Source organism: Setaria viridis, chromosome 4 (assembly GCF_005286985.2).
Source record: "Setaria viridis chromosome 4, Setaria_viridis_v4.0, whole genome shotgun sequence".
Classification (NCBI taxonomy): Eukaryota; Viridiplantae; Streptophyta; class Magnoliopsida; order Poales; family Poaceae; genus Setaria; species Setaria viridis.
Genome location: NC_048266.2, coordinates 6,443,526 through 6,467,787, shown reverse-complemented (window position 1 = coordinate 6,467,787; position 24,262 = coordinate 6,443,526). Strand labels below are relative to the sequence as shown.

Here is a 24,262-nt window from a genome sequence, read left to right as displayed (position 1 = left end):
GACCTTTTCCGCTTATATATCTGTCACTTTTTTCTGGGCCCATTTTTTTTGTTTTGCAGTCCAGTATGATTCTGGGACCATTGAAAATTCGGGTGTAAGCATAGTTAAAAAAAATTAAAATACCGAAATCACATGTGTGAAAATTATTGAAAAGCTATATAACTTCCATATTTTTTTTTACATGGCTTCCAAATAGTCATGCTATAGTACATGCATGGCAGCATGGCTAAGATAAGGTAAGGGAGCAATCCAACGATAAATAAATAACTCATCCCCAAACCGATCATAAATAATATCTAACCCCGTGAAATGTTGCCTCTGTAAAATGTTGAATTAGGGAAAAATCTGGGTGAGGTGGGCTTTGCGTTGTTGAATCAGTTGTAAGAAAATGTTGAAGCATGTATCACATGCGGAAAAATCTGGGTGAGGTGGGAGGGAGCAGGTTAAAAATAATATCTGATCTTCATGTAATGTTGAATTAGCCTATTCAAAACATTGATATAGGTTTAAAAGATTATTGAATAGTGTAAACAATGTTGAATAGTATTCGTGAAGAGAGATTGATGCGTTGTGGTTGTGCTAGATGGGCCTAATGGATTTTAAAGTTGTATGACTTAACAAAGAAGCTTAGAGCCCAAAAAAATTGAGCATCAACAACTCAGTAGACCTGATTACGATATCCTCAACCGGCCGTTGGTAATCTGATGGCTACAAATTCTGAGTGTTAGGGTCACTTAAAACATCCGATATTGTGTGCGCCAGGCCCAAAATAAAATGTCACCAGAATGTTGCCATGCTTGGTGTCCTACAACTGTCCTTTTCACCATTCCTTTCGGTCGACAAGCTTCAATCCCGTGGGCACGTCCTCGCAGTGCCGCACATGCGGCACGATCTTGCCGGAGTCTCTCCGTCTCTTGCAGTCATGCAGCGGCGCGATATGGAAGCATGGCTCCGGGGATACGTCCCGGCTGCACGGCGGCCGGTTGTTCCCGGCTGTGCCATTCGCCTGGCCGAGCAGGACCCACGGCCTCATCCCGGCGAGCCCCTGCGCGACGTACCCGAACGTTGACTTGCCGGTGGTGACCAGCAAGTCCGTCAGGCTCAGCAGGTAGATCTCCGCCCACGCCTTGTACTCGTGGGACTTGACGCCGTAGTGCTGGTACTCCTCGTGGCTCGGCTGGCTCACGACCACCACCTCGCCGCCGGCCGTCGCGTTCTCCCAGTACATGCCCTTCATCTGCTCGTAGTACCAGGCCTTGAGGGAGGTGATCACAACGGCGTTTGACTTGACACCTCTTCCGGCGCCGGTCGGCGGAGCTGCCGTCACGGCCGGCTCTTCCGTGTCCACCACTCGTGGGAGCAGCCCTTCCTTCTGCGTGCACTTCGTGATCCGCTCCAGGAGCTCCGGCGACTCCGGCGACCTGGGGAAGACGCGCACCTGGATGCCGACCCGGCGTTGCGCCCACCCTAGGTGCGCGCTGTAGTAGCGCGTGACGAGGCCCCAGACGTGGTTGGTCGGATGGAACAGGTAGCGGCCGAGGTGGTGGAACACGGCGTCCGGCTCCGGGAACAGCGTGGCGAGCTTTTGCCGGAACGTGTCCACGAGGAACAGGCCCGGCACGATGTAGCTGTCCGTCCTCATTACCAGCCACTGGAAGTTGGACAGCAGCCGCTGGTCCTCGTCGCAGAAGAACAGCTGGTCGTGGTCGGTCTGGTTCCAGTCGAGGTGAATGTACGCGAACGCCGGCATATCCGCGGCCTTCGAATTCGCCGGGGAGCCGCCGTTCGACACGTCCGTCCTGAGCACGCCGTTCTCCCGCATTCTGCCGTAGCGCTCCGGGGTGTCCTGGTTGAAGCTCCAGAGCGGGAACCCTGGCGGCAGCAGCCACGACGTGTTGGGGAACGGCTCGCAGAACAGCTCGCCCATGTCGTTGCTGGGATCGACGAGGAGGACGCGGTCGGTGAGCAGCGCGTACAGGAACGCCGACGCGGCAGCGAGGATGCGGTTCCCGAGCCCGCGGTACGAGATGGAGACCAGGTACTTGCACTCTGGGGACGCGGCGTTCTTGCCGGACTTGAGCTGCTCTAGTGCGTCGCTGTAGGCGGCGGTGCCAGGGCCGCACCGTCTCTGCAGGGCTTCGTGCCGCCGCAGCTTGGAGACGAGGTGCTCGGAAGGTTGCCTGCCGGGGTTTCGGCGGTACATGGCCGATTGGTACCGGCTGTGGCACGACTCCTGGTCGAATCCTTCCACCAAGAGGCCGCCGTGAAGATTGTCGCCCGGACCTGCAGAACGTCGCAAACATGTGAGCACAAAGCTCAGTTTGGTATGAAAGTGGCTTCTGTGGCAAACATGAATCATCTCAAAATCAAACTCACTAGCTGTACAAAGATGACAAAAATCAAAGCAACTTGCCATGACCTGAAATTTAGCAACCACGTTTGCTTTGTTTGGATTTGAAGGAAGCAGTTAGCACGAAGCATATCATTTCAATTTAGGAATCACAACACAGCAAAATCTCCCAGGAAACGCGTGTTCTTGTAACAGATAGCCGTTAACACGAGGAAACACAGTTTACCTTGCCGTAAGCTGGCCATGGCCGTCCTAACCCAGACCGCCGGCGTGCCAGTAGTGCCCCCGCCGAGGAGGATGACGAGCGTGGGCACGGTCATTACGAAGGCGGCGGTGAGCAAAGCGCCGGTGCTCCAGTTCCATCGCTTGCCATGGGCAGTGAGCACGTTGTTCATTATTGTCGTCGCCACGGCCTCGGACGCTGAGCCGCGGAGCTTCCTCGGTCTCCGGCAATGCTTCCGCTGCCTTCTTCGTGCAGAGCTCTCGTGCCCCTATTCCATGCATGTGTAGTGGTGCTTCGGTCCGGCGACTGGACAAAAGCGCCACCACTTGTCATGTGCACCGTTGTTATTGAAATGGAGTAGATCGTGAAGTATATCCATGGAGTACATCTTCAATCGGTTTTCAAGTGTTATCAACTGACATGCACGGATTCTCTATTGCCAGTTACCAGCAGACCTACCTACAGCAGTTATGTGTAATGTCTTGGGTGCTGCGATCGAGGTTGACATCTTGTAGTAACATTCAATGTCCTTGGAATTGGGACGCAAAACAATGTAGGAGAAGATCAATTGGTCAGCTCTTTCCATCTGTAGAGCTACTCGTTTGGTGCGGCTTACGCCGATTCCGACTTTGGCACTGTGCGCTATGGCACTGTGTGTTACTGTAGCGCATCGGAGCGCATGCCGGAGCCGAAGCTGGGTACCACTTTTTTCGGCTCCACCGGCTTTCCTCCTCCTAGTTTATTTTTACCTCATTTTGCATTCCGACTTCACACTACAGTAAAAAGCAACATAGTGCTCGGTTACTGTAGCAAGAAGTTAAAGTCGAAACCGGCTTAGCCGTGCTAAAGTGGCCCTTAATATTTGTCACAGAACGGAAAGAAAACGTGGGCCAACCAGCGATCTCCTACAGTTTGCCGCTCGATGTGACGAGGTCTCATGCTTGTATTATATACTAGTGCTATGATCGAGATTCGAGAACAGTAGGTGTAGACTTTGAGTGGAGAACAACGGCTAGGGGGAACGGGAGCCAATAAAATGTCTGCAGGAGAAAGTTGACTTATATCTCCATCACAAGTTCACAACACGAAACAACAACAGAGGGAAACACAAGCAGCACTTAGAACAGATGAGCAAATTGTACACACCGGAGGCTTTGTCGTCGGCACCGGAGGCAAATTCCTCCATTTTTGATAGTTCCTATTTCGTTTTCGTTTCCGCGTGCTTTCCAGTTACCCATATTGATTTCAAGGAAAGAAAATGTGAAATGAAAACGATCGGGATTTTTCTCCTCGTGAAAGATCCATTTAGCATTGGATCACTGATCTACTAAGGCTTTTTGACTTTCCAGCAGCTTTCCACCCTAAGAAACTGGAAGCTTAAACAAACGGCCAGCTTCTAGGCTAAACTTTCCTAAAGCCAAAAGCCCACAGAAGCTATGGTTACATGGAAAGCCCAGAAGCAGTGAAATATGAGTTTTCCGTAGCTTTCTACGTCAAGGTCACGAAAATTACCCACCTGCCATCGTTTATGTTGTGAACCGGTCATTTTTCTTTCCTCACTCATCCCGCACCGCCCTGCCTCATCGCCGTCCCGCCCCACCCCACCTCGTCGCCATCCCGCGCCGCGCCGTCCCGCCTCCGACGACAATGCCGACCACCACCACCGCACGCGCTCCCACCACCACCTGCAGCAGCCCCCGCCGACGCACGCCTCCACATATGACGTCTGGATCTACGAGCCCACCTCCATTGAGGAGCGCCGCCACCTCCTGCTCCAGCACCTCAGCCTCGCCTCCGCCCGCCGTCGAGGAGCCTAGATCCGGCGGGCTCAGGAAGCCGCCGCAGGGAAGCTTCAAGGTTGAAGAAAAGCCTGACATGTGAACCCCACAGAGCAGACACTCTGGGGGCGTTTGCTTCCACTGACTTATTTTTAGCACCCGTCACATCGAATGTTTAGATACTAATTAGGAGTATTAAACGTAGACTATTTACAAAACCCATTACATAAGTGGAGGCTAAACGGCGAGACGAATCTATTAAGTCTAATTAATTCATCATTAGCAAATGTTTACTGTAGCAACATATTGTCAAATTATGGACTAATTAGGCTTAATAGATTCGTCTCGTCGTTTAGCCTCCACTTATATAATGGGTTTTGTAAATAGTCTACGTTTAATACTCCTAATTAGTATCTAAACATTCGATGTGACGGGTGCTAAAAATAAGTAAGTGGAAGCAAACGGGGCCACACCATTCCGAAAGCTATTCCAAAAGCTAGGTTGTCAAATGGTGTTAGCTTTCTGTCGTTGTCAAGATCAGCGGATCAAGACTTAGACTAGTAAATTTCTTTTATGCGCGTAAGCCTCAGATGGTTGCGTGGGAGACACGGGTTTAGACTAGTTCGGGCAAAGGAAGCCCTACGTCCAGTATCGAGGATGTTCATGTTGCCCACGCGGGGTTCTGTAGTAGGGGGTTACAGATGGACGAGAGAGGGACTGGTCCCAAGTCTCTTTGTACTTGCGCTCTCAGGAAGAGTCGCTGTGTGCTATGGCTTGTCCGAGAAGAAGCCGATCCCCCCTCCGGCCCTGGGTTCCGCCTTTTATATCGCAAGGGGATGGCCGGAGTTACAATTGGGATCGAGTAAAGAGGACTATAAAGAGTAAAGCGTAGAATGGTAAAAGTTACGGCAAGAAGGAGGAGCAAGACCCTGGGCGTCCGACGCCTCTGCCGGCCCTGGTTGAACGCCGGTGCGCCTGCCGGAGGGGGAGGCCGCCGTATGCCAAGTGTTGTTCCTCCCTACAGATAGCTCCTTCGATGTTCGTAGGTATCAGATCATGATGAGGGCGTTCCGTCGTTTCCCCAGCGTCCGTTAGGGAGGACGGTGGATGCTGCTGCTCAGGCGATGGCTGCTGAGAGGGAGAGCGTCACATCCGTGCTGCTGGATGCGCGGGACCCGAGGGTGCGTGGGACCCGAGGACAGGCCGCTCTCTCCTTTGCTCCGGTCGGCGCAGGCCATGAGTACCCTGCGGTGAATGGGAGCCGGCTGCCGGCACTGTAGCATGTACAGGGCGGTCGTGCACGGGTACTTGCGCCGGGTTGCATGAGGAGCGCGGTCGACCATCCCTCTGCCAGGCCTGCGGCGCATTTATGGCGAGACCGACGGGGGGACCCACAGGATTTTGTCTGTTTTGCTCATCTGGGCCGCATCCGAGGGGGATCCCCGCTCCGGGGGGGCCCCAGCGCGCCCGACCCCTTTGCTTGGGGTTGGACGAGGCGGAACCCGGATGCGAGGGGTCGGGCACTCCCGACCCCGGGGTCGCGGTCGGGCGAGGCGGAAACTTTGCGGGAGGGGGGGTCGGACGTTCCCAATCCTGGCATCTTGGTCGGGCGAGGCGAAGCTTTGATCACGTCTAGGTGGGCCCGGGCCTCCGTGTCTGCTTCCTTAAGTGGTGTCGTAGGGGATCGTTAATATTTCCCCCCAACAGTAGCCCCCGAGCCTGTGGTGGAGCAGGAGTGCTCCTCCGGAGGCTTCTTTCGCTGTTTTGCCGCGGGTTCTGTGTTATGGCGCGCTTGCTTTGTTTCAGCCTGGCTAGGGGAAACCCGCAATTTGTGACCACACGCGTGGTAGTTGTTTGCGAGACTAGCCCCCGAGCTCCTGCTCGTTGCAGGAAACCGATCGGGAGGCTAGGTCGACTTTTTGATCGCTGCCCCTCAAGCGTCCGTTCGCTAGGACGGAGGGGTTGAGCCCGGCCACGCTATCCACGTGGGACGAACCGTGGTGCTCGTTTGAGCTGCAAACGGGTAAGTTCGAGTGGGGTCCCGGTCCCCGTTCGGGGGGGTCCGGCTCGGGCCAAGCTGGTGGCGTACTCCAATTTCCCGCCGGCCAATTCATATAGTTCCCGGACCCGTTCGACCGGATCTGGGGCTCGTTGCCTTTCCCCGTGGAAAAACCATGAACTTTATACCGGGCGGGACTCGAACGTGAGGTTGGGGCGCCCTTGGCTTTCGCTCGCCTGGTTATTGGCCGCTAGCGGACCCGTCCCTTCTCACCCCTTGCTCGGGGGATGTCCTGAGGCAGCTGTCGAACCCGTGTTGGGCCAGCTTTCGAACCTTGTGACCGTAATGGGCCGTTGGGGCGTTTTCAGCCCCGTATCCCTTTCTTACCTCCCTGTGGACCTTGGGCCGGAACGGAGCGGTTGTTGCGCCTGGGCCGAACGTGGGGGTCGTCGTGGGCGCGTTACCCGGGAAGTGGAGTTATGGAAGCGCCGTCCCGTGAATCGAGGAAGATAGGATGTTTTCGCGGCTGATCGTGCGCACGGTTTTCGAAAAGGAAATGGGCGTGGCAGGGGCATACCTGGCGCCGCATTTATGGCGGCCGGGGCGTCGATTTGGCTTCCCCGGTACCCTTCTTATAAAAGCAGGAGCCCGCCGCGCCAGTTCCTCTCTCCTCTCGCATTCGAGCCTTCTTGCCTCCTACTCAGGTCATCCGCGCTCGCCTCATTTCCTTCGCTCCAAGCCGCGCGCTCTTCTTCCATCTCCGTCGATCTCCTCCTTCCTCCGACGATGGCTTCCTGGGGAGTTTCTCACTTCACCTCCTCTCGCGCCGAGGGCCTGGTGCGGAAGGGGCTCCTCTGCGAGAGGACGAAGGCGGGCTAGTGGGAGCTGCCGGGGCCGGAGCAGGTTCCGTCGCCTCCCGCCGGCTACGTCGTCTCCTTCGCTCACTTCCATGAGCGGGGATTCGCTTCTCCTCCGAGCCGCTTCTTCCGCGGACTCCTCCACCACTACGGGCTTGAGCTCCAGCACCTCAACCCCAACGGGATCCAGCACATCGCGGCGTTCGTCGCGCTGTGTGAGGGATTCCTGGGCATCGAGCCCCACTTCACGCTGTGGAAGTACTTTTTCACAGTGAGCCTGTACCAGAAGACGGGGAAGGCCGGGAGCCAGCAGCGGTCGCCTCCGGTGCCGATCGGGTGCGCCGGGATCCATCTCCGTCACACTCGCTCCAAGGAGTACATGACGGTGAAGACCTCGGTGTCCCACAAGGGGTGGCACAATCAGTGGTTCTACGTGAAGAACTACCCGGACTCCCCCCTGCCGGCTTTCACCGGCCGCACCATCGACACGGCGCCCGAGGTATGGGCGTACGGGCTGGTGGAGAAGGAGAAGAAGCGGTTCTCCGACTTGCTGCAGGCCATCGAGCAGCTGAAGCGGAGTGGGCTCACCAGCGCCGGGGTCATCGGCGCATACCACGCCCGGCGGGTGGCGCCGCTGATGCTCCGGGCCCGGCCGCTTGGCGCCATGACCCCCGACGCGCCACCCGAGGGCACCGCCCTGGCGACGGGTGCGCTCGCCACCTCCAAGATCCGGCAACGGCTCCAGGAGGCGCTGGAGGACAGGGATGTCGAGTACCCGATCCCCGGGCATTCGCCGATGCGCCCGGAACCGGGCTTCATAGACCTGGTAAGGAGTTGGGACATCGTTTTTCTCTCCTTGTGTCCCGCTGTTTGCTGTTCTGACGCGGTTCTACTTTATGTTTGCAGGGCTCACTGACTCGGTCGCGGACTCCCTTCCGCCGGTGCCGGAAGATGCCGAGCGGAGGGCTCGCAACCGTCTCCATGCCGAGGCGCAGAAGCGCCGCAAGGACAAGGAGACGGCGAGGAGGCGGAAGAAGGCCGCCAAGGAGTTCCAGCGGCGGCGGAGGGGGGCGGTCGTGTCTGACGATGACGACGACGATGATGAAGATGAAGAGGATGAAGATGAGGAAGAGGAAGGGGAGGAAGAGCTGGTTCCCCCCCGATCAGGGGCTTTGGTGATTCGTGATGCTCCCCCGCAGACAGCCGCGGGGGGTGAAGCGGCGGAAGCGTCCGCCCGGGCTTCGGCTCCCCCGGGCCCTGGGGCTGTGCCTCAGGGACCGACACAGCGCGCGCCCCAGGAGCTGGCGCGGACCGCCCCTCAGGGGTCGGCGTAGGGCGTCCCCCGGGAGCAGGTGCGGGACGCCACCCGGGGGTCGGCGCAGGGCGTCCCCCAGGAACGGGCGCGGGGCGCCCCCCCGGGGTCGGCTCAGGGCGTCCCCCAGGAGCGGGCGCGGGACGCTCCCCCGGGGTCGGCAAGGGATGCCCCCCCGGTGTCGAGACGGAGCGCCCCTCGGGGGTCTTCAGAGCCTGCCCCCGCCGCCGCCTTGGGTCCGGCGCGGGGCGCTCCCCAGGAGTCCGCTCGGGGCGCTCCTCGGGGGTCCGTGGAGCTTGCCTCCACCGCCGTGCCCGCTGGCGGAGAGCAGCGAGGCGGCGACAAGCGGCCGCTGCCAGATGCCCCGGGGTTGGCGTCCGGCTCCGAGTCGAAGCGTGCGCGTCGCCCCTGCACTTTGAGAGTGTAAGTTGGCTTTCCCTATGTGTCATTCTTCTCCTCTTTTTTCGTTTGTTTCTGCTGACGCCTGGCCATCGATGTGCAGCACTTCTCCCCGTGGCCTCACCCTGCAGCTGGCGCCCAAGAAGGCGCTGCGGATGTCGACCTCCTCCGGGGGGCGGGCCGCGGCTCCACTCGCGGCGAGCGGCGGTGTTCCTGGTGCGGCCGCGGATCCCCCCGCGGAGGTGGCCCCTGCGGAGGCGGCTGGCGGAGCGGCGGCGGCGTCAGCTGCGGGAGGGGGAGCGGACTCCACTCCGCCTTCGCCCCTCCGATCGCCCCTTCAGCTCAGGGCGTGATCCCCCCGGGCCCTCAGGCCGGGGAGGTGATCGACCTCGATGCCGACGAGGTGGAGGAGGCGGCGGCGACAGGAGGCAGGACGGATACCCCTGCTGCCGTGGCGGGATCAGAGGCGGAGGGGGCGCCTGCTCCCGGAGGCGTGGCGGCGGCAGAGGCAGCGGTGACGGAGGTAGGGGCCTCCGTCCCGGTCACCCCCGCGGGAGTGACTCTGGCGGCTGAGGTGGAGGTGCCCACAGGGGTACCGTTGGCGGCCTCGGCGGCGACGAGCGTGCAGGCGCCGGGGCCGTCGGCGGATCCGGCGGCCTCTAGCGTCGTAGTGCCGTCCTCGACAGCGACATCAGGGTTAGCCCCTGTCTCAACCTCGGCTTCCTCCGTCCCGAGGGCGTGGAGAGGGTCCGTCCTCCGCTGGTCATCCCGTGATGACCCGCCGAGGCACCTCTTCGCGCTGGATGCCGCCGCCGAGTGGCATAGGTGGCAGGCAATGCAGGGCGGTGTCACCCAGGTTCAGGCGGCTCTGACTTCGGCGCTGGGAGTTCTGGCCAACACCGTGGTCCCTGGCAGCCAGGTATGTTATTCTTACTGCTTGGTGATGATTACCTCCTTTTCGCCTTTTTTGCCTTAAACGGTGTATTGCTTTGCAGGCTCTCCAAGAGGGCAGCCGGGGGAAATCTGATTTCCTCCGGCGGCAGCAGGGTCTCTGGGAGCGTTTCAACACCGAAAGGGAGCGCACCAGGGACCTGTCCCTGCAGCTTGGCGCCAAAAGGGAGCGGACCAGGGACCTGTCTTTGCAGGTCAACGCCGCCCAGGGGGTCATCCGCGACCTGCAAGAGCGTGAGCGGGCAGCGCTGGAGGGGTCACGGCGTACGGAGGCCAGGCTCCAAGCCGTCGCCAAGAAGGCCCGCCTCGACCTTGAGGAGTTCCGGGTTGTCGCGGAAAGGGCCCGCCGCGACGCCGAGGGGCTTAAAGCTGCTGCTGAGAGGGCCCGCCGGGACGTCGAGGAGCTGGCGCAGCTGAGAGGGGAGCGTGGAGCCCTTCGCACGGAGAACGATCAACTCCGCTTGCAGGTGCAGGGGCTTCAGTCCGCCGTGTCCCAAAGCGCCAACCGGGAGCGTGAATTGAAGACCCAGGCCGACGGTGAGGTTTTCTGCATTCCCGTGTTCCTGTGTCGTTTGTGTTCTGTTCTTTGACTTGGTGGGGTTTTCTGGGTGGCTCCTGCAGGTGAGATCGCCATGTTGCGGGCTCTGCTCGACGAGGAGCGCGGCGAGCACGGCGCCCTGCGAGATGCGGTCCGCGTCATCTGCGACGACTTTGGTGTAGCTCCAGAGGAGGGGTCGAGCTCTCTGCCGGCTCGTGTCCTCGAGGTGCACCATCGCCGTCGCGAGATCGCTGTGGACGCGCTTCGCCTTGGCGTGCGGCGAGCCTTCGGGGTCTTCGGCTCTCACTATTCCAGTATTAACTTTGCCGGGATGAGTGAAGGGTACTGCGCCGGCTACACCGAAGCCGAGCTGGACGAGATCGATGCCGGGGTGACCGCGCCGGCGGAGGCCCTCGCGAAGCTCCTGGAGGATGAAGCCGTCCCTCCTGCCGACCCTGAAGCCGCCGCTCCTGCCGACCCTGAAGCCGCCGCTCCTGCCGACCCTGAAGCCGCCGCTCCTGCCGACCCCTCTACGAATTAGCTGTACCGGGCTCGCGCCCAAAAAGTTTGTACTTATGTCAGTCCTTTTGAACTCGTTTTGCGTTGGCCATACGGGCCTGTTCTTATGACTCTTTGTTTGCACAAAAGAACCTGATTCCCTTTGTTATTCCTTTGGGCTCGAAAGCTTTAGGATGCGTTGCCGGGTGCGTCAGTAAGTTTTGATGAGCGAAGGTGCCGTAGCCGCTGGGGCGTAGGTTTTTCCGCGGTCCGATCGCAACTTGCCTGAGCACCGTTCACGCATCCTTATCTTTTTTGCATCCAAAGGTTTTCGAAAGGGAGTGCTCAGACTGAGAAAAGAAAAAACCGTTTTCTTTTTAGGTGGCGCCCAGCGGCTGGGGTCGGGACCCCTGATAGCCCCCGAGGGCTATGCGGTCCTGGAGCAAGGCCAGGGTCGGATACCCCTGAGCTTAAAGGAAAAGGCCTTCTTTTTTCGCAGAAGAACAAAACTGGTAGCCCCCGAGGGGTATGCGACCCTGGGACGAGGCCAGGGTTGGATGCCCCTGAGCTTAAACGAAAGGACCTGAGCCAAGGTGGCTCAGGGTTTCTTTTTTCGCAGAAGAACAAAACTGGAAGCCCCCGAGGGGTATGCGACCCTGGGACGAGGCCAGGGTCGGATGCCCCTGAGCTTAAACGAAAGGACCTGAGCCAAGGTGGCTCAGGGTTTCTTTTTTCGCAGAAAAACAAAACTGGTAGCCTCCGAGGGGTATGCGACCCTGGGACGAGGCCATGGTCGGATGCCCCTGAGCTTGGACGAAAGAACGGAAAAGACGGCAAGATTATGCATAACTTGGAAATAAAAGCTATGGGTAAAAGCGCCTTAGCTGTTCTATGTTCCAGGCGTTGCTGAAGATTTGCCCGTCGGGAGTTGCCAGCTTGTAGGTGCCTGGCCGTAGCACTTGTGCGACGATGAACGGGCCTTCCCATGGGGGAGTCAACTTGTGCCGACCCCTGTTATCTTGGACGAGGCGGAGCACTAAATCACCGACGTTGAAGGCGCGGCCTTGTATCCTGCGGCTGTGGTAACGCCGTAGGGCCTGCTGGTATTTAGCCAAGTGGAGTAGGGCTACATCTCGCGCCTCGTCGAGTTGATCTTGTGCGTCCTCGAGTAACGCCTGGTTTCCCTGTTCGTCGTATGCTTTGACCCTCGGCGACCCGTACTCTAGGTCGGTGGGCAAGATGGCCTCTGACCCGTAGACCATGAAGAACGGGGTGAGCCCTGTCGCCCGGCTGGGGGTCGTCCTCAAGCTCCAGAGGACTGCTGGGAGCTCCGCAACCCACCGTCCGCCGAACTTTTTAAGGCGGTCGAAGATCCGTGGCTTGAGACCCTGGAGTATCATACCGTTGGCTCGCTCGACTTGCCCGTTCGTGCGGGGGTGCGCCACTGCCGCCCAATCCACTCGAATGTGGTGGTCGTCACAGAACTGGAGAAATCTCTTCCTAGTGAACTGCGTGCCGTTGTCGGTGATGATGGAATTTGGGATCCCGAAGCGGTGGATGATGTCGGTGAAGAACTGTACCGCTTGCTCGGACCTGATTTGCGCCACTGGCCTTGCTTCGATCCATTTGGAGAACTTGTCGACAGCGACGAGCAGATGGGTGAAGCCCCCGGGCGCCCTTTTGAAGGGTCCGACGAGATCCAGCCCCCAGACCGCGAACGGCCACGTGATGGGGATGGTTTGCAACGCCTGCGCGGGCAGGTGGGTTTGACGGGCAAAGAACTGGCATCCTTCACAGGTGCGGACTACCTGGGTAGCAGCCGCGACCGCGGTTGGCGAGTAAAAACCTTGTCGGAAGGCGTTGCCAACAAGCGTCCTTGGCGCAGCGTGGTGACCACAAGCCCCGGCGTGGATATCCTGGATCAGCGCCTTTCCCTGCTCGATCGGGATGCAGCACTGGAGGATCCCAGTGTGACTTCTCTTGTAGAGCTCCTAGTCGATGATGGTGAAGGATTTCGCACGGCGCGCGATCCTGCGGGCTTCTGTTTTGTCTGCCGGGAGCGTGTCGCGGACAAGGTAGTCGAGGTACGGGGCTCTCCAGTCGGTCGGGGGGTCGGCCCCCGCCGCGGGGCCCGCCGCGATTTCCATAACCACGGGGTCGGATGGCTTGGCTTCTAGGGCTGGGTCGGGTAAGGCAGCGTTGATTCCCTCGGGACCGGTGCTCGGGTCCGGGATAGGTGGCGCGCTGCCGACCTCCCCCGGCTCGGGTCCCGACCCCAGGGCTGGGCATGCCTCGCCGACCCCTGCTGGCTCCAGATAACGAATTGAAGGCTTCGGCTGGTCGCTAACAAAAACGCCGTCGGGGACGGGCATCCGGCCGGACGCTGCCTTCGCGAGCTCGTCAGCGGCTTCGTTGAAGCGCCTTGCGACGTGGTTGAGCTCCAACCCGTCGAACTTGTCCTTGAGCTTACGGACCTCGTTGCAGTAGGTGGCCATTTTGGGGTCGTGGCAGCTCCACTCCTTCATGACTTGCTCGACGACCAACTGAGAATCGCCCCGGACGTCTAGCCGACGGATTCCCAGCTCGATGGCGATGCGGAGTCCGTTGAGTAGGGCCTCATACTCAGCGACATTGTTGGATGCAGGAAAATGGAGGCGGATCATGTACCTGATGCGCACGCCCAACGGAGAGACGAAGACGAGGCCTGCTCCGGCGCGGGCCCTCATCAGTGACCCGTCGAAGTACATCGTCCAGTACTCCTGCTCCTCTATCGCCGACGGTGCTTGTACCTCCGTCCACTCGGCCACGAAGTCGGCAAGTACCTGGGACTTAATGGCGGTGCGGGGGACGTAGGTGATACCCTGGTCCATAAGCTCAAGCGCCCACTTCGCGATCCTTCCTGTTGCATTTGGGTTCCGGATTACTTCACCAAGCGGGAATGAAGAGACGACCGTTACCGGGTGGGAGGTGAAGTAGTGACGCAGCTTCCTCTTCGTGATGAGGACGGCGTAGACGAGCTTATGGATCTGTGGATATCGTGCCTTGGACTCGGACAAGACTTCGCTGATGAAGTACACCGGGTGTTGTACCTTAAGAGCGTGCCCCTCCTCCTCCCGCTCCACTGCTAGGGCCGCGCTGACCACCTGGGTGGTCGCCGCGACGTAGAGCAGAAGGGTCTCGCCGTCAGCGGGCGGCACTAGAATTGGGGCCTTCGTCAGGAGGTCCTTGAGTCGGTCAAGTGCCTCCTGGGCCTCGCTGGTCCATTCGAAGCGGTCAGATTTCTTCAGGAGCCGATAGAGAGGAAGACCTCGCTCGCCGAGGCGCGAGATGAAGCGGCTTAGGGATGCTAAGCATCCCATGACGCGCTGTGCTCCCTTTATGTTTCGGATCGGCCCTATGTCGCTGATGGCCGCTATCTTCTCTAGGTTTGCCTCGATGCCGCGCACCGAGATGATGAAGCCTAACAGCATGCCTCTTGAGACACCGAACACACATTTCTCGGGATTAAGCTTAATACGCTTATCCCTCAGCCTTTCGAAGGCTAGCTCCAGGTCGGGAACGAGCTGGTCGCCCTTTCTGGATTTAACCACGATGTCGTCGACGTAGGCCTCAATGGTCCGCCCGATGAGATCCCCGAAGCACTTCAGCATGCATCGCTGGAAGGTGGCCCCCGCGTTTTTGAGGCCGAACGGCATCTTAACGTAGCAGTAGGGACCAAAGGGGGTGATGAAGGAGGTAGCGAGCTGGTCGGCCTCTTTCATCGTGATCTGGTGGTAGCCGGAATATGCGTCGAGGAAGCTGAGGGTTTCGCACCCGGCGGTTGAGTCGACTATTTGATCTATGCGTGGCAAAGGAAACGGATCCTTCGGACACGCTTTGTTGAGACCGGTATAATCGACACACATCCTCCATTTCCCGTTCTTTTTTGGTACAAGGACAGGATTTGCTAGCCACTCGGGGTGGCGCACTTCCTTGATGAACCCGGCCGCCAGGAGCTTCCGGAGCTCTTCACCAATGGCCCTGCGCCTTTCTTCGTCGAAACGGCGCAAGCCTTGCTTCACTGGTTTGGAGCCAGCCCTAATGTTCAAGGAATGCTCGGCGACTTCTCTCGGGATGCCCGGCATATCCGAGGGCTTCCACGCGAAGACGTCGCTGTTCGCGCGGAGGAAGTCGACGAGCGCGCTTTCCTATTTGGGGGATAGGGCCGTGCTGATCCGCACAACCCCACCGTTGGAACAGCCGGGATCGAGGGGAACTTCTTTGATACCTATGGTGGGCTCAAAGGAGGTGCTCGACTGCTTGGCGTCGGGCTGATCTTCGATCACCTCGGCAAGCTGGACCGCCATGTTGCTGGTGATGGTGATGGCCGCGGCATACTCGCAACACTCCACGTCGCACTCATATGCCTTCTGGAAGGTTGTGCCGACGGTGATGACCCCATTGGGCCCCGGCAGCTTGAGCTTGAGGTATGTGTAGTTGGGGATTGCCATGAACTTCGCGTAGCACGGCCGTCCCAAGATGGCATGGTAGGTTCCGTGAAACCCTACCACCTCGAAGGTGAGGACCTCCTTCCTATAGTTGGAAGGGGTCCCGAACGTGACGGGCAGGTCGATCTGCCCAAGAGGCATCGCCTGCTTCCCTGGCACGACGCCATGGAAGGGTGCCATGCTGGGACGGAGGCAGGAGCGATCGATCCCCATAGCATCGAGAGTCTCGGCGTAGAGGAGGTTGGGGCCGCTGCCCCCATCCATGAGTACCTTGGTGAGGCGCGTCGTACCGATGATGGGGTCGACGACGAGTGGGTAGTGCCCCGGATGCCAGACGCGTCCCGGGTGGTCGGACCTATCGAAGGTGATGGCCGGTCCGGACCAATTGAGGAAAGCCGGAGTTGCAGGCTCGGCCGCGTAGACCTCCCGGCGCTCCTGCTTTTGCTGGCGCTTGGTGTCGTACGCTGTGGAGCCCCCGAAGATCATGAAGCAGCCGTCGACCTTAGGAAAGCCGTCTTTCTTCTCTTCGTCGCCCTTCTTTTCCTCGTCGGGTTTCCGCTTTTGGTCACCTTTCACCGGATTGCCCACAAAGTACCTCTTCATGAGGTTATAGTCTTTGTAGGCGTGCTTGACGGGGAACTCGTGGTTCGGGCACGGTCCCTCGAGCAGCTTGTCGAAGAAGCCGGGAGGGGCGTCGGGGGGCGGCTGCCCCCGCTTGCGCTCGACCGCGGCCACGAGGGGGGCCTCGCGCTGCTGCTTGCCCTTCTTCTTCTGCTGGCGGTTGGAGGTGCCTTCATCGGCGTCCTCCTCCCGTTTCGCCTTGCCTTTGGAACGATCGAAGATCGCTCCGACAGCCTCTTCGCCAGAGGCGTAGCTAGTGGCGATGTTGAGGAGCTCTTCCGTGGTTCGCGGGCCTCGGCGCCCTAGCTCGTGGATGAGGGGCCGGCAAGAGGTCCCTGCTAGGAAGGCTCCTATGACGTCGGCGTCGGCGACGTTGGAGAGCTCGGTGCGCTTTCTGGAGAATCGCCGGATGTAATCCCGGAAGGACTCGTCCAACCCCTGACGGCAGCTCCGGAGATCCCAGGAGTTGCCGAGGCGCGTGTACGTCCCTTGGAAGTTTCCTACGAAAACCTCTTTCAGGTCGTTCCAGTTGTGAATGCGTCCTGAAGGGATATGTTCTAGCCAGGCTCGCGTGGAGTCTGCCAGAAAAAGGGGTAGGTTGCGGATGATAAACAGGTCATCGTCCGTCCCGCCAGCTTGACATGCAAGCCGGTAATCGCTGAGCCATACTCCAGGATTTGTCTCCCCCGAGTATTTGGCTACACTCGTGGGTTGCCTGAAGCGCGGCGGAAAGGGCGCATTTAGGATGCGCGCGGAGAAGGCCCGAGGCCCTGCCGCTCCGGGGCTCGGGCTGCAGTCTTCCCCGCTGTCGTAGCGCCCACCACGGTGAACGTGGTAGCCTCGATCGGCCCCGTCCCCCCTGTCCGCGCGGGAGCGCCTCCGCGCGTTCAGGGTGTCGCGGGCGTTGCGGACGAGACCGACGCGCTGGTGGACGGACCGAGCCTCGCCTACCGCGGGCGGCGGGGTTCGTCGGGCGGATGCGGCTTCGCCCCCGGAGGGGGTTGATGGACAGATTCCCCCCGCCGTTCCGGGGGCGCGCCCTGCGTCGCCCGGCTAGCGTTCTGCCCGCGTCGCCGAGACGCTGAACTTTCCGCCTGCTGGACGGCAGCGCACTCGAGCAGGTTTCGCATCTCTTGGCGTGCCCGTCGCTCCTCGGGCGTCGCTGGCTCGGGGAGCTGTCGGAGCAATACCGCCGCGGCGGCGACGTTTTGGCTAGCGCGGGCAAAGAGCGGTGGACGTTCTCCGTCCGCACAGATGCGTTCCTAGACGTCGCGCGCCCGTTGCCGCGCTCCCCTCTCGTGGTGGGGGTGCTCTATCTCTTGGCGAGCGCCCGCGTGCGCTTCTGGTTGCCGAGAGCACTCTGGGGCCCTGGGTAAGGCTCCAGTTGTAGCTGCGGCGCGCGAGGGGGGAACCCGTTGTCTCCCCTCGGCACCATCGCCGTTGGACCCCTCGGAGTGCGCGTCCACCATAAGGCACTCGCGCGAGGGACGGGGACTCCCGTTACTGGAGCCAGCGTCGGTGATTGTCCTCGCCACGTCCACGAGCTCGTTGCTCGCGGGCGGCGTGGTCAAGGACCGCGCTAGGAGGCGACCGTAAGCCCCCGTGGCGTTGCGTAGCCCGAAGGGCTGTCCCCCTGGTGAGGTTCTTCCAGTAGGCGACCGGCCGCTCGCCGCCGTCCTGGCGGCGAGGCCGAGGGCAGCAGGACGAGCGGGCAAGACGAGGACAGGGATCAGCTCGATCCCTTCCCCGGTGGCCAGGAAGTCCAGGCTCCCGAAACGGATCAGGGAGCCCGGAGCGAAGCTGCTATGGTAATTGGCCATCTGGGGCTAGAGATGAACGCGCAAAGGTCCCCTACCTGGCGCGCCAACTGTCGTTGTCAAGATCAGCGGATCAAGACTTAGACTAGTAAATTTCTTTTATGCGCGTAAGCCTCAGATGGTTGCGTGGGAGACACGGGTTTAGACTGGTTCGGGCAAAGGAAGCCCTACGTCCAGTATCGAGGATGTTCGTGTTGCCCACGCGGGGTTCTGTAGTAGGGGGTTACAGATGGACGAGAGAGGGACTGGTCCCAAGTCTCTTTGTACTTGCGCTCTCAGGAAGAGTCGCTGTGTGCTATGGCTTGTCCGAGAAGAAGCTGATCCCCCCTCCGGCCCTGGGTTCCGCCTTTTATATCGCAAGGAGATGGCCGGAGTTACAATTGGGATCGAGTAAAGAGGACTGTAAAGAGTAAAGCGTAGAATGGTAAAAGTTACGGCAGGAAGGAGGAGCAAGACCCTGGGCGTCCGACGCCTCTGCCGGCCCTGGTTGAACGCCAGTGCGCCTGCCGGAGGGGGAGGCCGCCGTATGCCAAGTGTTGTTCCTCCCTACAGATAGCTCCTTCGATGTTCGTAGGTATCAGATCATGATGAGGGCGTTCCGTCGTTTCCCCAGCGTCCGTTAGGGAGGACGGTGGATGCTGCTGCTCAGGCGATGGCTGCTGAGAGGGAGAGCGTCACATTCGTGCTGCTGGATGCGCGGGACCCGAGGGTGCGTGGGACCCGAGGACAGGCCGCTCTCTCCTTTGCTCCGGTCGGCGCAGGCCATGAGTACCCTGCGGTGAATGGGAGCCGGCCGCCGGCACTGTAGCATGTACAGGGCGGTCGTGCACGGGTACTTGCGCCAGGTTGCGTGAGGAACGCGGTCGACCATCCCTCTGCCAGGCCTGCGGCGCATTTATGACGAGGCCGACGGGGGGACCCACAGGATTTTGTCTGTTTTGCTCATCTGGACCGCATCCGAGGGGGATCCCCGCTCCGAGGGGGGCCCAGCGCGCCCGACCCCTTTGCTTGGGGTCGGACGAGGTGGAACCCGGATGCGAGGGGTCGGGCACTCCCGACCCCGGGGTCGCGGTCGGGCGAGGCGGAAACTTTGCGGGAGGGGGGGTCGGACGTTCCCAATCCTGGCGTCTTGGTCGGGCGAGGCGGAGCTTTGATCACGTCTAGGTGGGCCCGGGCCTCCGTGTCTGCTTCCTTAAATGGTGTCGTAGGGGATCGTTAATATTTCCCCCAACACTTTCCAAAAGTCAACTTTGTCAAATGATGTTAGCTTTCCAAAAGTCAGCTTTCTAGAAAGCTTGGAATGCTAAAGCGCTCAAACAAACAGGACCTAAATAGCATCCAGGAAGCATAGGGTAGTGAAAGGTTGCATATGTAGGAGGTTTAACGGCCCAGCATGCAACCAGTCAAACAGCATTGGAAGGATTATTTCAATCATCAATTCAAAGATTTTTGTGCATGTGATAATCTTAGAAAGACCAATATGAAATTTGCTTTTATGATTGAATACCGTAACTGATATTTTTCATTTGCCTTGAAGGGAAAATGCGTTGTTTTTTAAATTAAAAACACGTGTCATTCGACTATCACAAACGATTATGTGCCCCATTTTTGTTAACAGCAAGATTCTTTTCACAGCCTTCTATATTATTATCCCGTTACTTAGCACCGTGTATTGGCAGCATGATCTCGTGTTTCTAAACGTTAGTTCTGTTCACAACCAGAATTGGCAGGTCTAGACAAATCGGACCAAAGTTTGACTTCACCATTTCGTAGCTCTTGTCAAGACGATCAAAATATATATGTTGAATGTTCAATTTGAAGTTCAAAAGAGGGAGTTATGACTTCAAGAAATCTGCATCTGATAAAACCGGTAAGACCAGTTTGGTTTGTATAGTCTGACTGTCTAAGTTAGGAATTGCATTTTAACAAGAATTTGAAAAGTGTTTCAAATTCTAATGGGGCAAGACCTCCCCTCCCTGTAAATATAAAGAGCCACAGCCGATTGAGGATATACAATCGATCGATTAACATATGTTTTTTTTATCTTTTCCATCATTTATCCTTTTTACTCTACTTTTCCAAACTCATGTGTTGTTCTTCTCTTATCTTCATGGTACGAGGAGGTACCTAGCTATCCTACCGAGCCTAGGGTAACCCAACATGCGTCTACCTCCAGCGGGATCCTTCCCGGGTGGACATTGTTGGAACTTCACTGGTGATCCGGTGAAACTGATCTCACCGGCCTCAGCATCGTGTTGCACGTCACGTGCTCAAGTATTTTTGGTGTGACATGTTTTCACGTCAACAAGGTCTAGCGTTTAATTTAGCTTAAATCTAATTCCATCGGAATGCAAGAGTTTGCAAAAAACGAAGGGCAGCAGAGCCGAGAGCAGCATACTCACCTTTTCATAATAAACTACAGTACCCTATGTCCTCATTCCTCAAAGAGTCGCTCAACAAAGGAGGAGAGTTGGGGTACTCCCGCACCCCAGATGCTCCCGTGCTCCCGGCCCTGTAAAAAAAAAGGAGGAAGTACATGGGCCGCGGTCCAAACGTCCAAGTTTACGTTTTAGCCCTCAAACTTTCTGAAAATATCACCCGCGGTCCAAACAGTGCCCCGAGCTGCACCGTCGGATGTGCGATGCACATGGGCCGGGAGCACGGGAGCATCTGGGGACAAAGAGGAAGTCAGACCTTTTTTTTTCCTACAAATTTTATACTCAAAGGACTAACTCGTGCGATTACTCTACTTCTTCAGAAGTACATAAACATGGAAGATCATCTTCATAATCGTCACACGGTATATCTTCAACAAATACTCGTAGCACAACTCCAACCTATTCGTTCCGACCAACCAGCATCAGGCCTCCCCAGGCGAAGTCGGCGCATCGCTGGACGTGTGGCACAATCGTACTGGCGTCCAACCATTGCTTCTTCCAGAGATTATAGTTCGGCGCCGCGAAGAAGCACGGCTCCATCGACACGGCCCGGCCGCACGGTGGGTCCGGCACCGTCGTGTCGTTGTCCGGCTTGTACATCACCCACGGCCTGAGGCCACCAAGCCCCTGCGCAACGTACCCGAACGTCGACTGGCTGGTGGTCACCAGCGCGTCGGCCAGGCTCAGCAGGTAGATCTCGGCCCACGCCTTGGCGTCGTGCGACCTGACGCCGAAGCGCTGGAACTCCTCGTGGCTCGGCTGGTGCACGCTCACCACCTCCCCGTTCGCCGCCGCGTGCTCCCAGTACATGCTCTTGAGCTTCTCGTGGTACCAGGGCTTGAGGGACGTGACGAGAACGGCCTTCGACTTGGCACGGGACGCCGGCGGCGGCGGCATCGTCATCGGCTCTCCCGCGGCGAGCACTTCGGAGAGCAGCTTGTGCCTCTGCGTGCACGAGGTGATCTGCTCCAGGAGCTCCGGCGAGTTCGGCTGGGCGCCGAAGACGCGCACCTGGATGCCGACGTGCTGCGCGGCGCCGGCGAGGTAGGCGTTGTGGTAGCGCGTGACGAGGCCCCAGACGTGGTTGGTCGGGTGGAAGAGGTACCGGCCGAGGTGGTGGAACACGGCGTCCGGCTCCGGAAACATCAGGTCGAGCTCCCCCCGGAACGCGTTCGCGAGGAACAGCCCCGGCACGATGTAGTTGTCCGTCCTCATCACCAGCCACTGGATGTCGCGGAGCAGCCTCTGGTCTTCGTCCCAGAAGAAGTTCTTGTCATGGGCGCTCGCGTCGCTGTGGAGGTAGACGTACGCGAACGCGGGCGTTTGCGCCGGCGAGATGTCGGCGGCGGCGTCAGCCCCGATCACCTTGTTCCTCAGCATGTTCCCGTAGGTCTCGGCGGTGTCGTTGCTGAAGGTGGCGTAGCCTGCCAGCGGGAAGCCCGGTGGCAGCAGCCACGTGGCCCCGAGGAACGGCTCGCAGAGCAGCTCGTCCATGCCGTCGCTGGGGTCGATGAGGAGGACGCGGTCGGTGAGCAGCGCGTACAGGAACGCCGACGCGACGGCGAGGATCCGGTTCCCGAGGCCCTGGTACGGCAGGGAGACTATGTACCTGCATTCCGGCGACGCGACGCTCTTGCCGGACTTGAGCTGCTCTAGGGCGTCGCTGTAGGCCGCGGTGCCCGGGCCGCACCGCCGTTGCAGAGCTTCGTGCCGCCGCAGCTTGGCGATGAGGTACGGGGAGGGTCGCCTGCCGGGGTTCCGGCGGTACATGGCGGATTGGTACCTGCTGTGGCAGGATTCCTCGTCGAAACCGTCAACCAGTAGGCCGCCGAGAAGCCTGTCGTCGTGGCGCAAGGTGAGATCACTTGAACCTGCAAACAAGTGATCTCAGGATAAGGAAATCTTCTTTGTCGATTTTAATTACTCAGCCCACAACAAAAAGAATATCAGATCCTTCTATGTACACAGCATATAAATAACAACAAAAAAGGAAAATAATGTTAGACACAATACGCTACTCCTTTCTAATAAGACACTTTCTAAGTTAACAATGCCCATTAACAACCTAAATTAACGGGGATTTATGAAATCATCGAATGTTTTAGAAGTTTTGAGTACGTGCAAGCAGTGAATAGGGTTTACCTTTGCGTAAGCCGGCGACGGCAGTCTGGATCCAAACCCCCGGCACTCCAAAGTTGCGGCCGCCGAGGAGGATGACGAGGGGCGGCGCGGTCAACACGACGGCGGCGAGAACCGCACTGATCGCCCAGCTCCACCGCTTGACGTCGACCGCCGGCTTCTCCATCTCCATGGAACGCCAAGCCTCTTCGATCTCCGCCCAGTGCCGCTGTTCCCTTCGTACAGTGCTCACTCTGCCCATCGCACCGTACCTAAATGCTTCTTGGCTTCTGGAAGTGACCAAGAATGTTGTATTGCAATTTGCAAATTAAAGTCAACTACACGTCTGCAACGTACTTGGAATGCTCTGACAAGTATGGATTTTTTAAATGCTGTGCTACATATAGACGTCGCGTTGGAGCCTAGCGAAGCTACATGTGAAATGTGTTTGTTAACTTTGAGAAACTATTGATTAGTTCGATTTCGATCGAGTTACTAGTACCAACTACCAAGTTGCAATTTTCCTTGCCACGTTCGTGCCCTAAGGGCATTGTTGGGTTTGCACCACAGATTAGCGGGCAGATATATTTACACAAGGTCTACCGCCGAAGTTCAAGGCACTTCGATCCTGTCAGACCATTAATTGCAGGGGTATAATGGACATTGTATCGTTGTCCTGCACTAATTTGACCAGGGGGGCTTTAATTAGTCGATCATGGACGAAAACTGTGCATGGTTAGAGTTAGTAGTATATGACCAATTTGTTAAAAATGTGGTTAGAAACACCATACGATTGTAATGTATGAGACGATATATAACAAAGATTTAGCCGTACACTACGGGAACAGTAAAGTTGCCAAGTATTTTCTATTCGCCGAGTGCATTATCTCGGGCACTCGACAAAGGACGTATTTTCTATTCGCCGAGTGCATTAATTAGTCAATATCGATTTCGACCCGAATGACCCGTCCGAGGCGTACAACCATCCTAGCATACACAGTCGTGTCACCGAATATACAATGATGGCTAGGGAGGTTCACGGGCCAGACTTCGATCCGAGCTCCGAGGACATTGATGGAGAAATCGTGATGAGGGTGGAAGGAGGCAAGAAGCATGGCCGACATTGGATTGGCAACGGCGTAATCAACACGGCCTCTACTCCCACTCTCTCCCAGATCCGAGCAAGGAGCACGGACTCGAGCCCGACGATACAGCCACGACCAACCACTGCACAGTTCCAGATGGAGGCTCTCCAGGTTCTTTCTCTTCCATTCATCGTTCGTTCGTTGTTATACTTTAGCTTTGCATTATAACATTGCAATGAAATATTGTAGGCCCAGGTGGAAGCAGCAAGGAAGCAACAAGAGAAAATGGCGGCACAGATGGAGGAGATGCGGCGGAGGATGGAGGAAGAAAATCAGATGAGGATGGACCAGATGTTCCAGTACATGCAGAATTTTGCTTCGAGCATGGGTCAATCTTTGCCTCCACCACCGATGTTGTTCCCTCCGCCTCAGCCACCCACAACTACTCATGTGAGTCACTTGACACATTGTGCTTAAGATTGAATACTTTAATTTTGACAACTTTAGATGTTAGCTCAGAATGTTCCATCCTATGTGCAGAATCAATCGGCGGCTTCGAATAATGAAGACCAAGATTTGTTGCAGTGGTCTCCTTGGCCTCCACGGAACTAGACTTAGTTGTGAACTTGGATGAAACTTAGTTGTGACTTGAACTTGGATTTATGGCTTGTTTCATGCTTATGTTGGATTATGCCTGTGATGTTTATGAATAATGCTTGTAATGGTGGTTGTGAATTATGCATGTGATTGTTTATTACAAATGCCTGTGATGATGTGTATTGTGAATTGAG

General features: G+C 57.9%; 2 protein-coding genes across 2 annotated transcripts; both read right to left on the bottom strand.

Annotated features, from left to right (window-relative positions):
• Positions 1–643: 643 nt before the first annotated feature.
• On the bottom strand, positions 644–2,948 carry LOC117853325 (galactoside 2-alpha-L-fucosyltransferase). Its single transcript, XM_034735717.2, has 2 exons — positions 2,577–2,948; positions 644–2,283 (listed from the first exon to the last, which is right to left on the bottom strand). The coding sequence occupies exons 1-2, from the start codon at positions 2,743–2,745 to the stop codon at positions 821–823; spliced, it is 1,632 nt and encodes a 543-aa protein (XP_034591608.1). The 5' UTR covers positions 2,746–2,948; the 3' UTR covers positions 644–820.
• A 17,611-nt stretch (positions 2,949–20,559) lies between these two features.
• LOC117853777 (fucosyltransferase 2) lies at positions 20,560–22,666 on the bottom strand. Its single transcript, XM_034736062.2, has 2 exons — positions 22,411–22,666; positions 20,560–22,139 (listed from the first exon to the last, which is right to left on the bottom strand). The coding sequence occupies exons 1-2, from the start codon at positions 22,646–22,648 to the stop codon at positions 20,668–20,670; spliced, it is 1,710 nt and encodes a 569-aa protein (XP_034591953.1). The 5' UTR covers positions 22,649–22,666; the 3' UTR covers positions 20,560–20,667.
• Positions 22,667–24,262: the final 1,596 nt, after the last annotated feature.

Coding starts and splice junctions, on each gene's coding strand:
- LOC117853325 (XM_034735717.2), bottom strand. CDS start 2,745: ATGAACAACGTGCTCACTGCCCATGGCAAGCGATGGAACTGGAGCACC. Junction 2,284..2,576: donor CATGGCCAGCTTACGGCAAG/GTAAACTGTGTT, acceptor GACGTTCTGCAG/GTCCGGGCGACAATCTTCAC.
- LOC117853777 (XM_034736062.2), bottom strand. CDS start 22,648: ATGGGCAGAGTGAGCACTGTACGAAGGGAACAGCGGCACTGGGCGGAG. Junction 22,140..22,410: donor CGTCGCCGGCTTACGCAAAG/GTAAACCCTATT, acceptor ACTTGTTTGCAG/GTTCAAGTGATCTCACCTTG.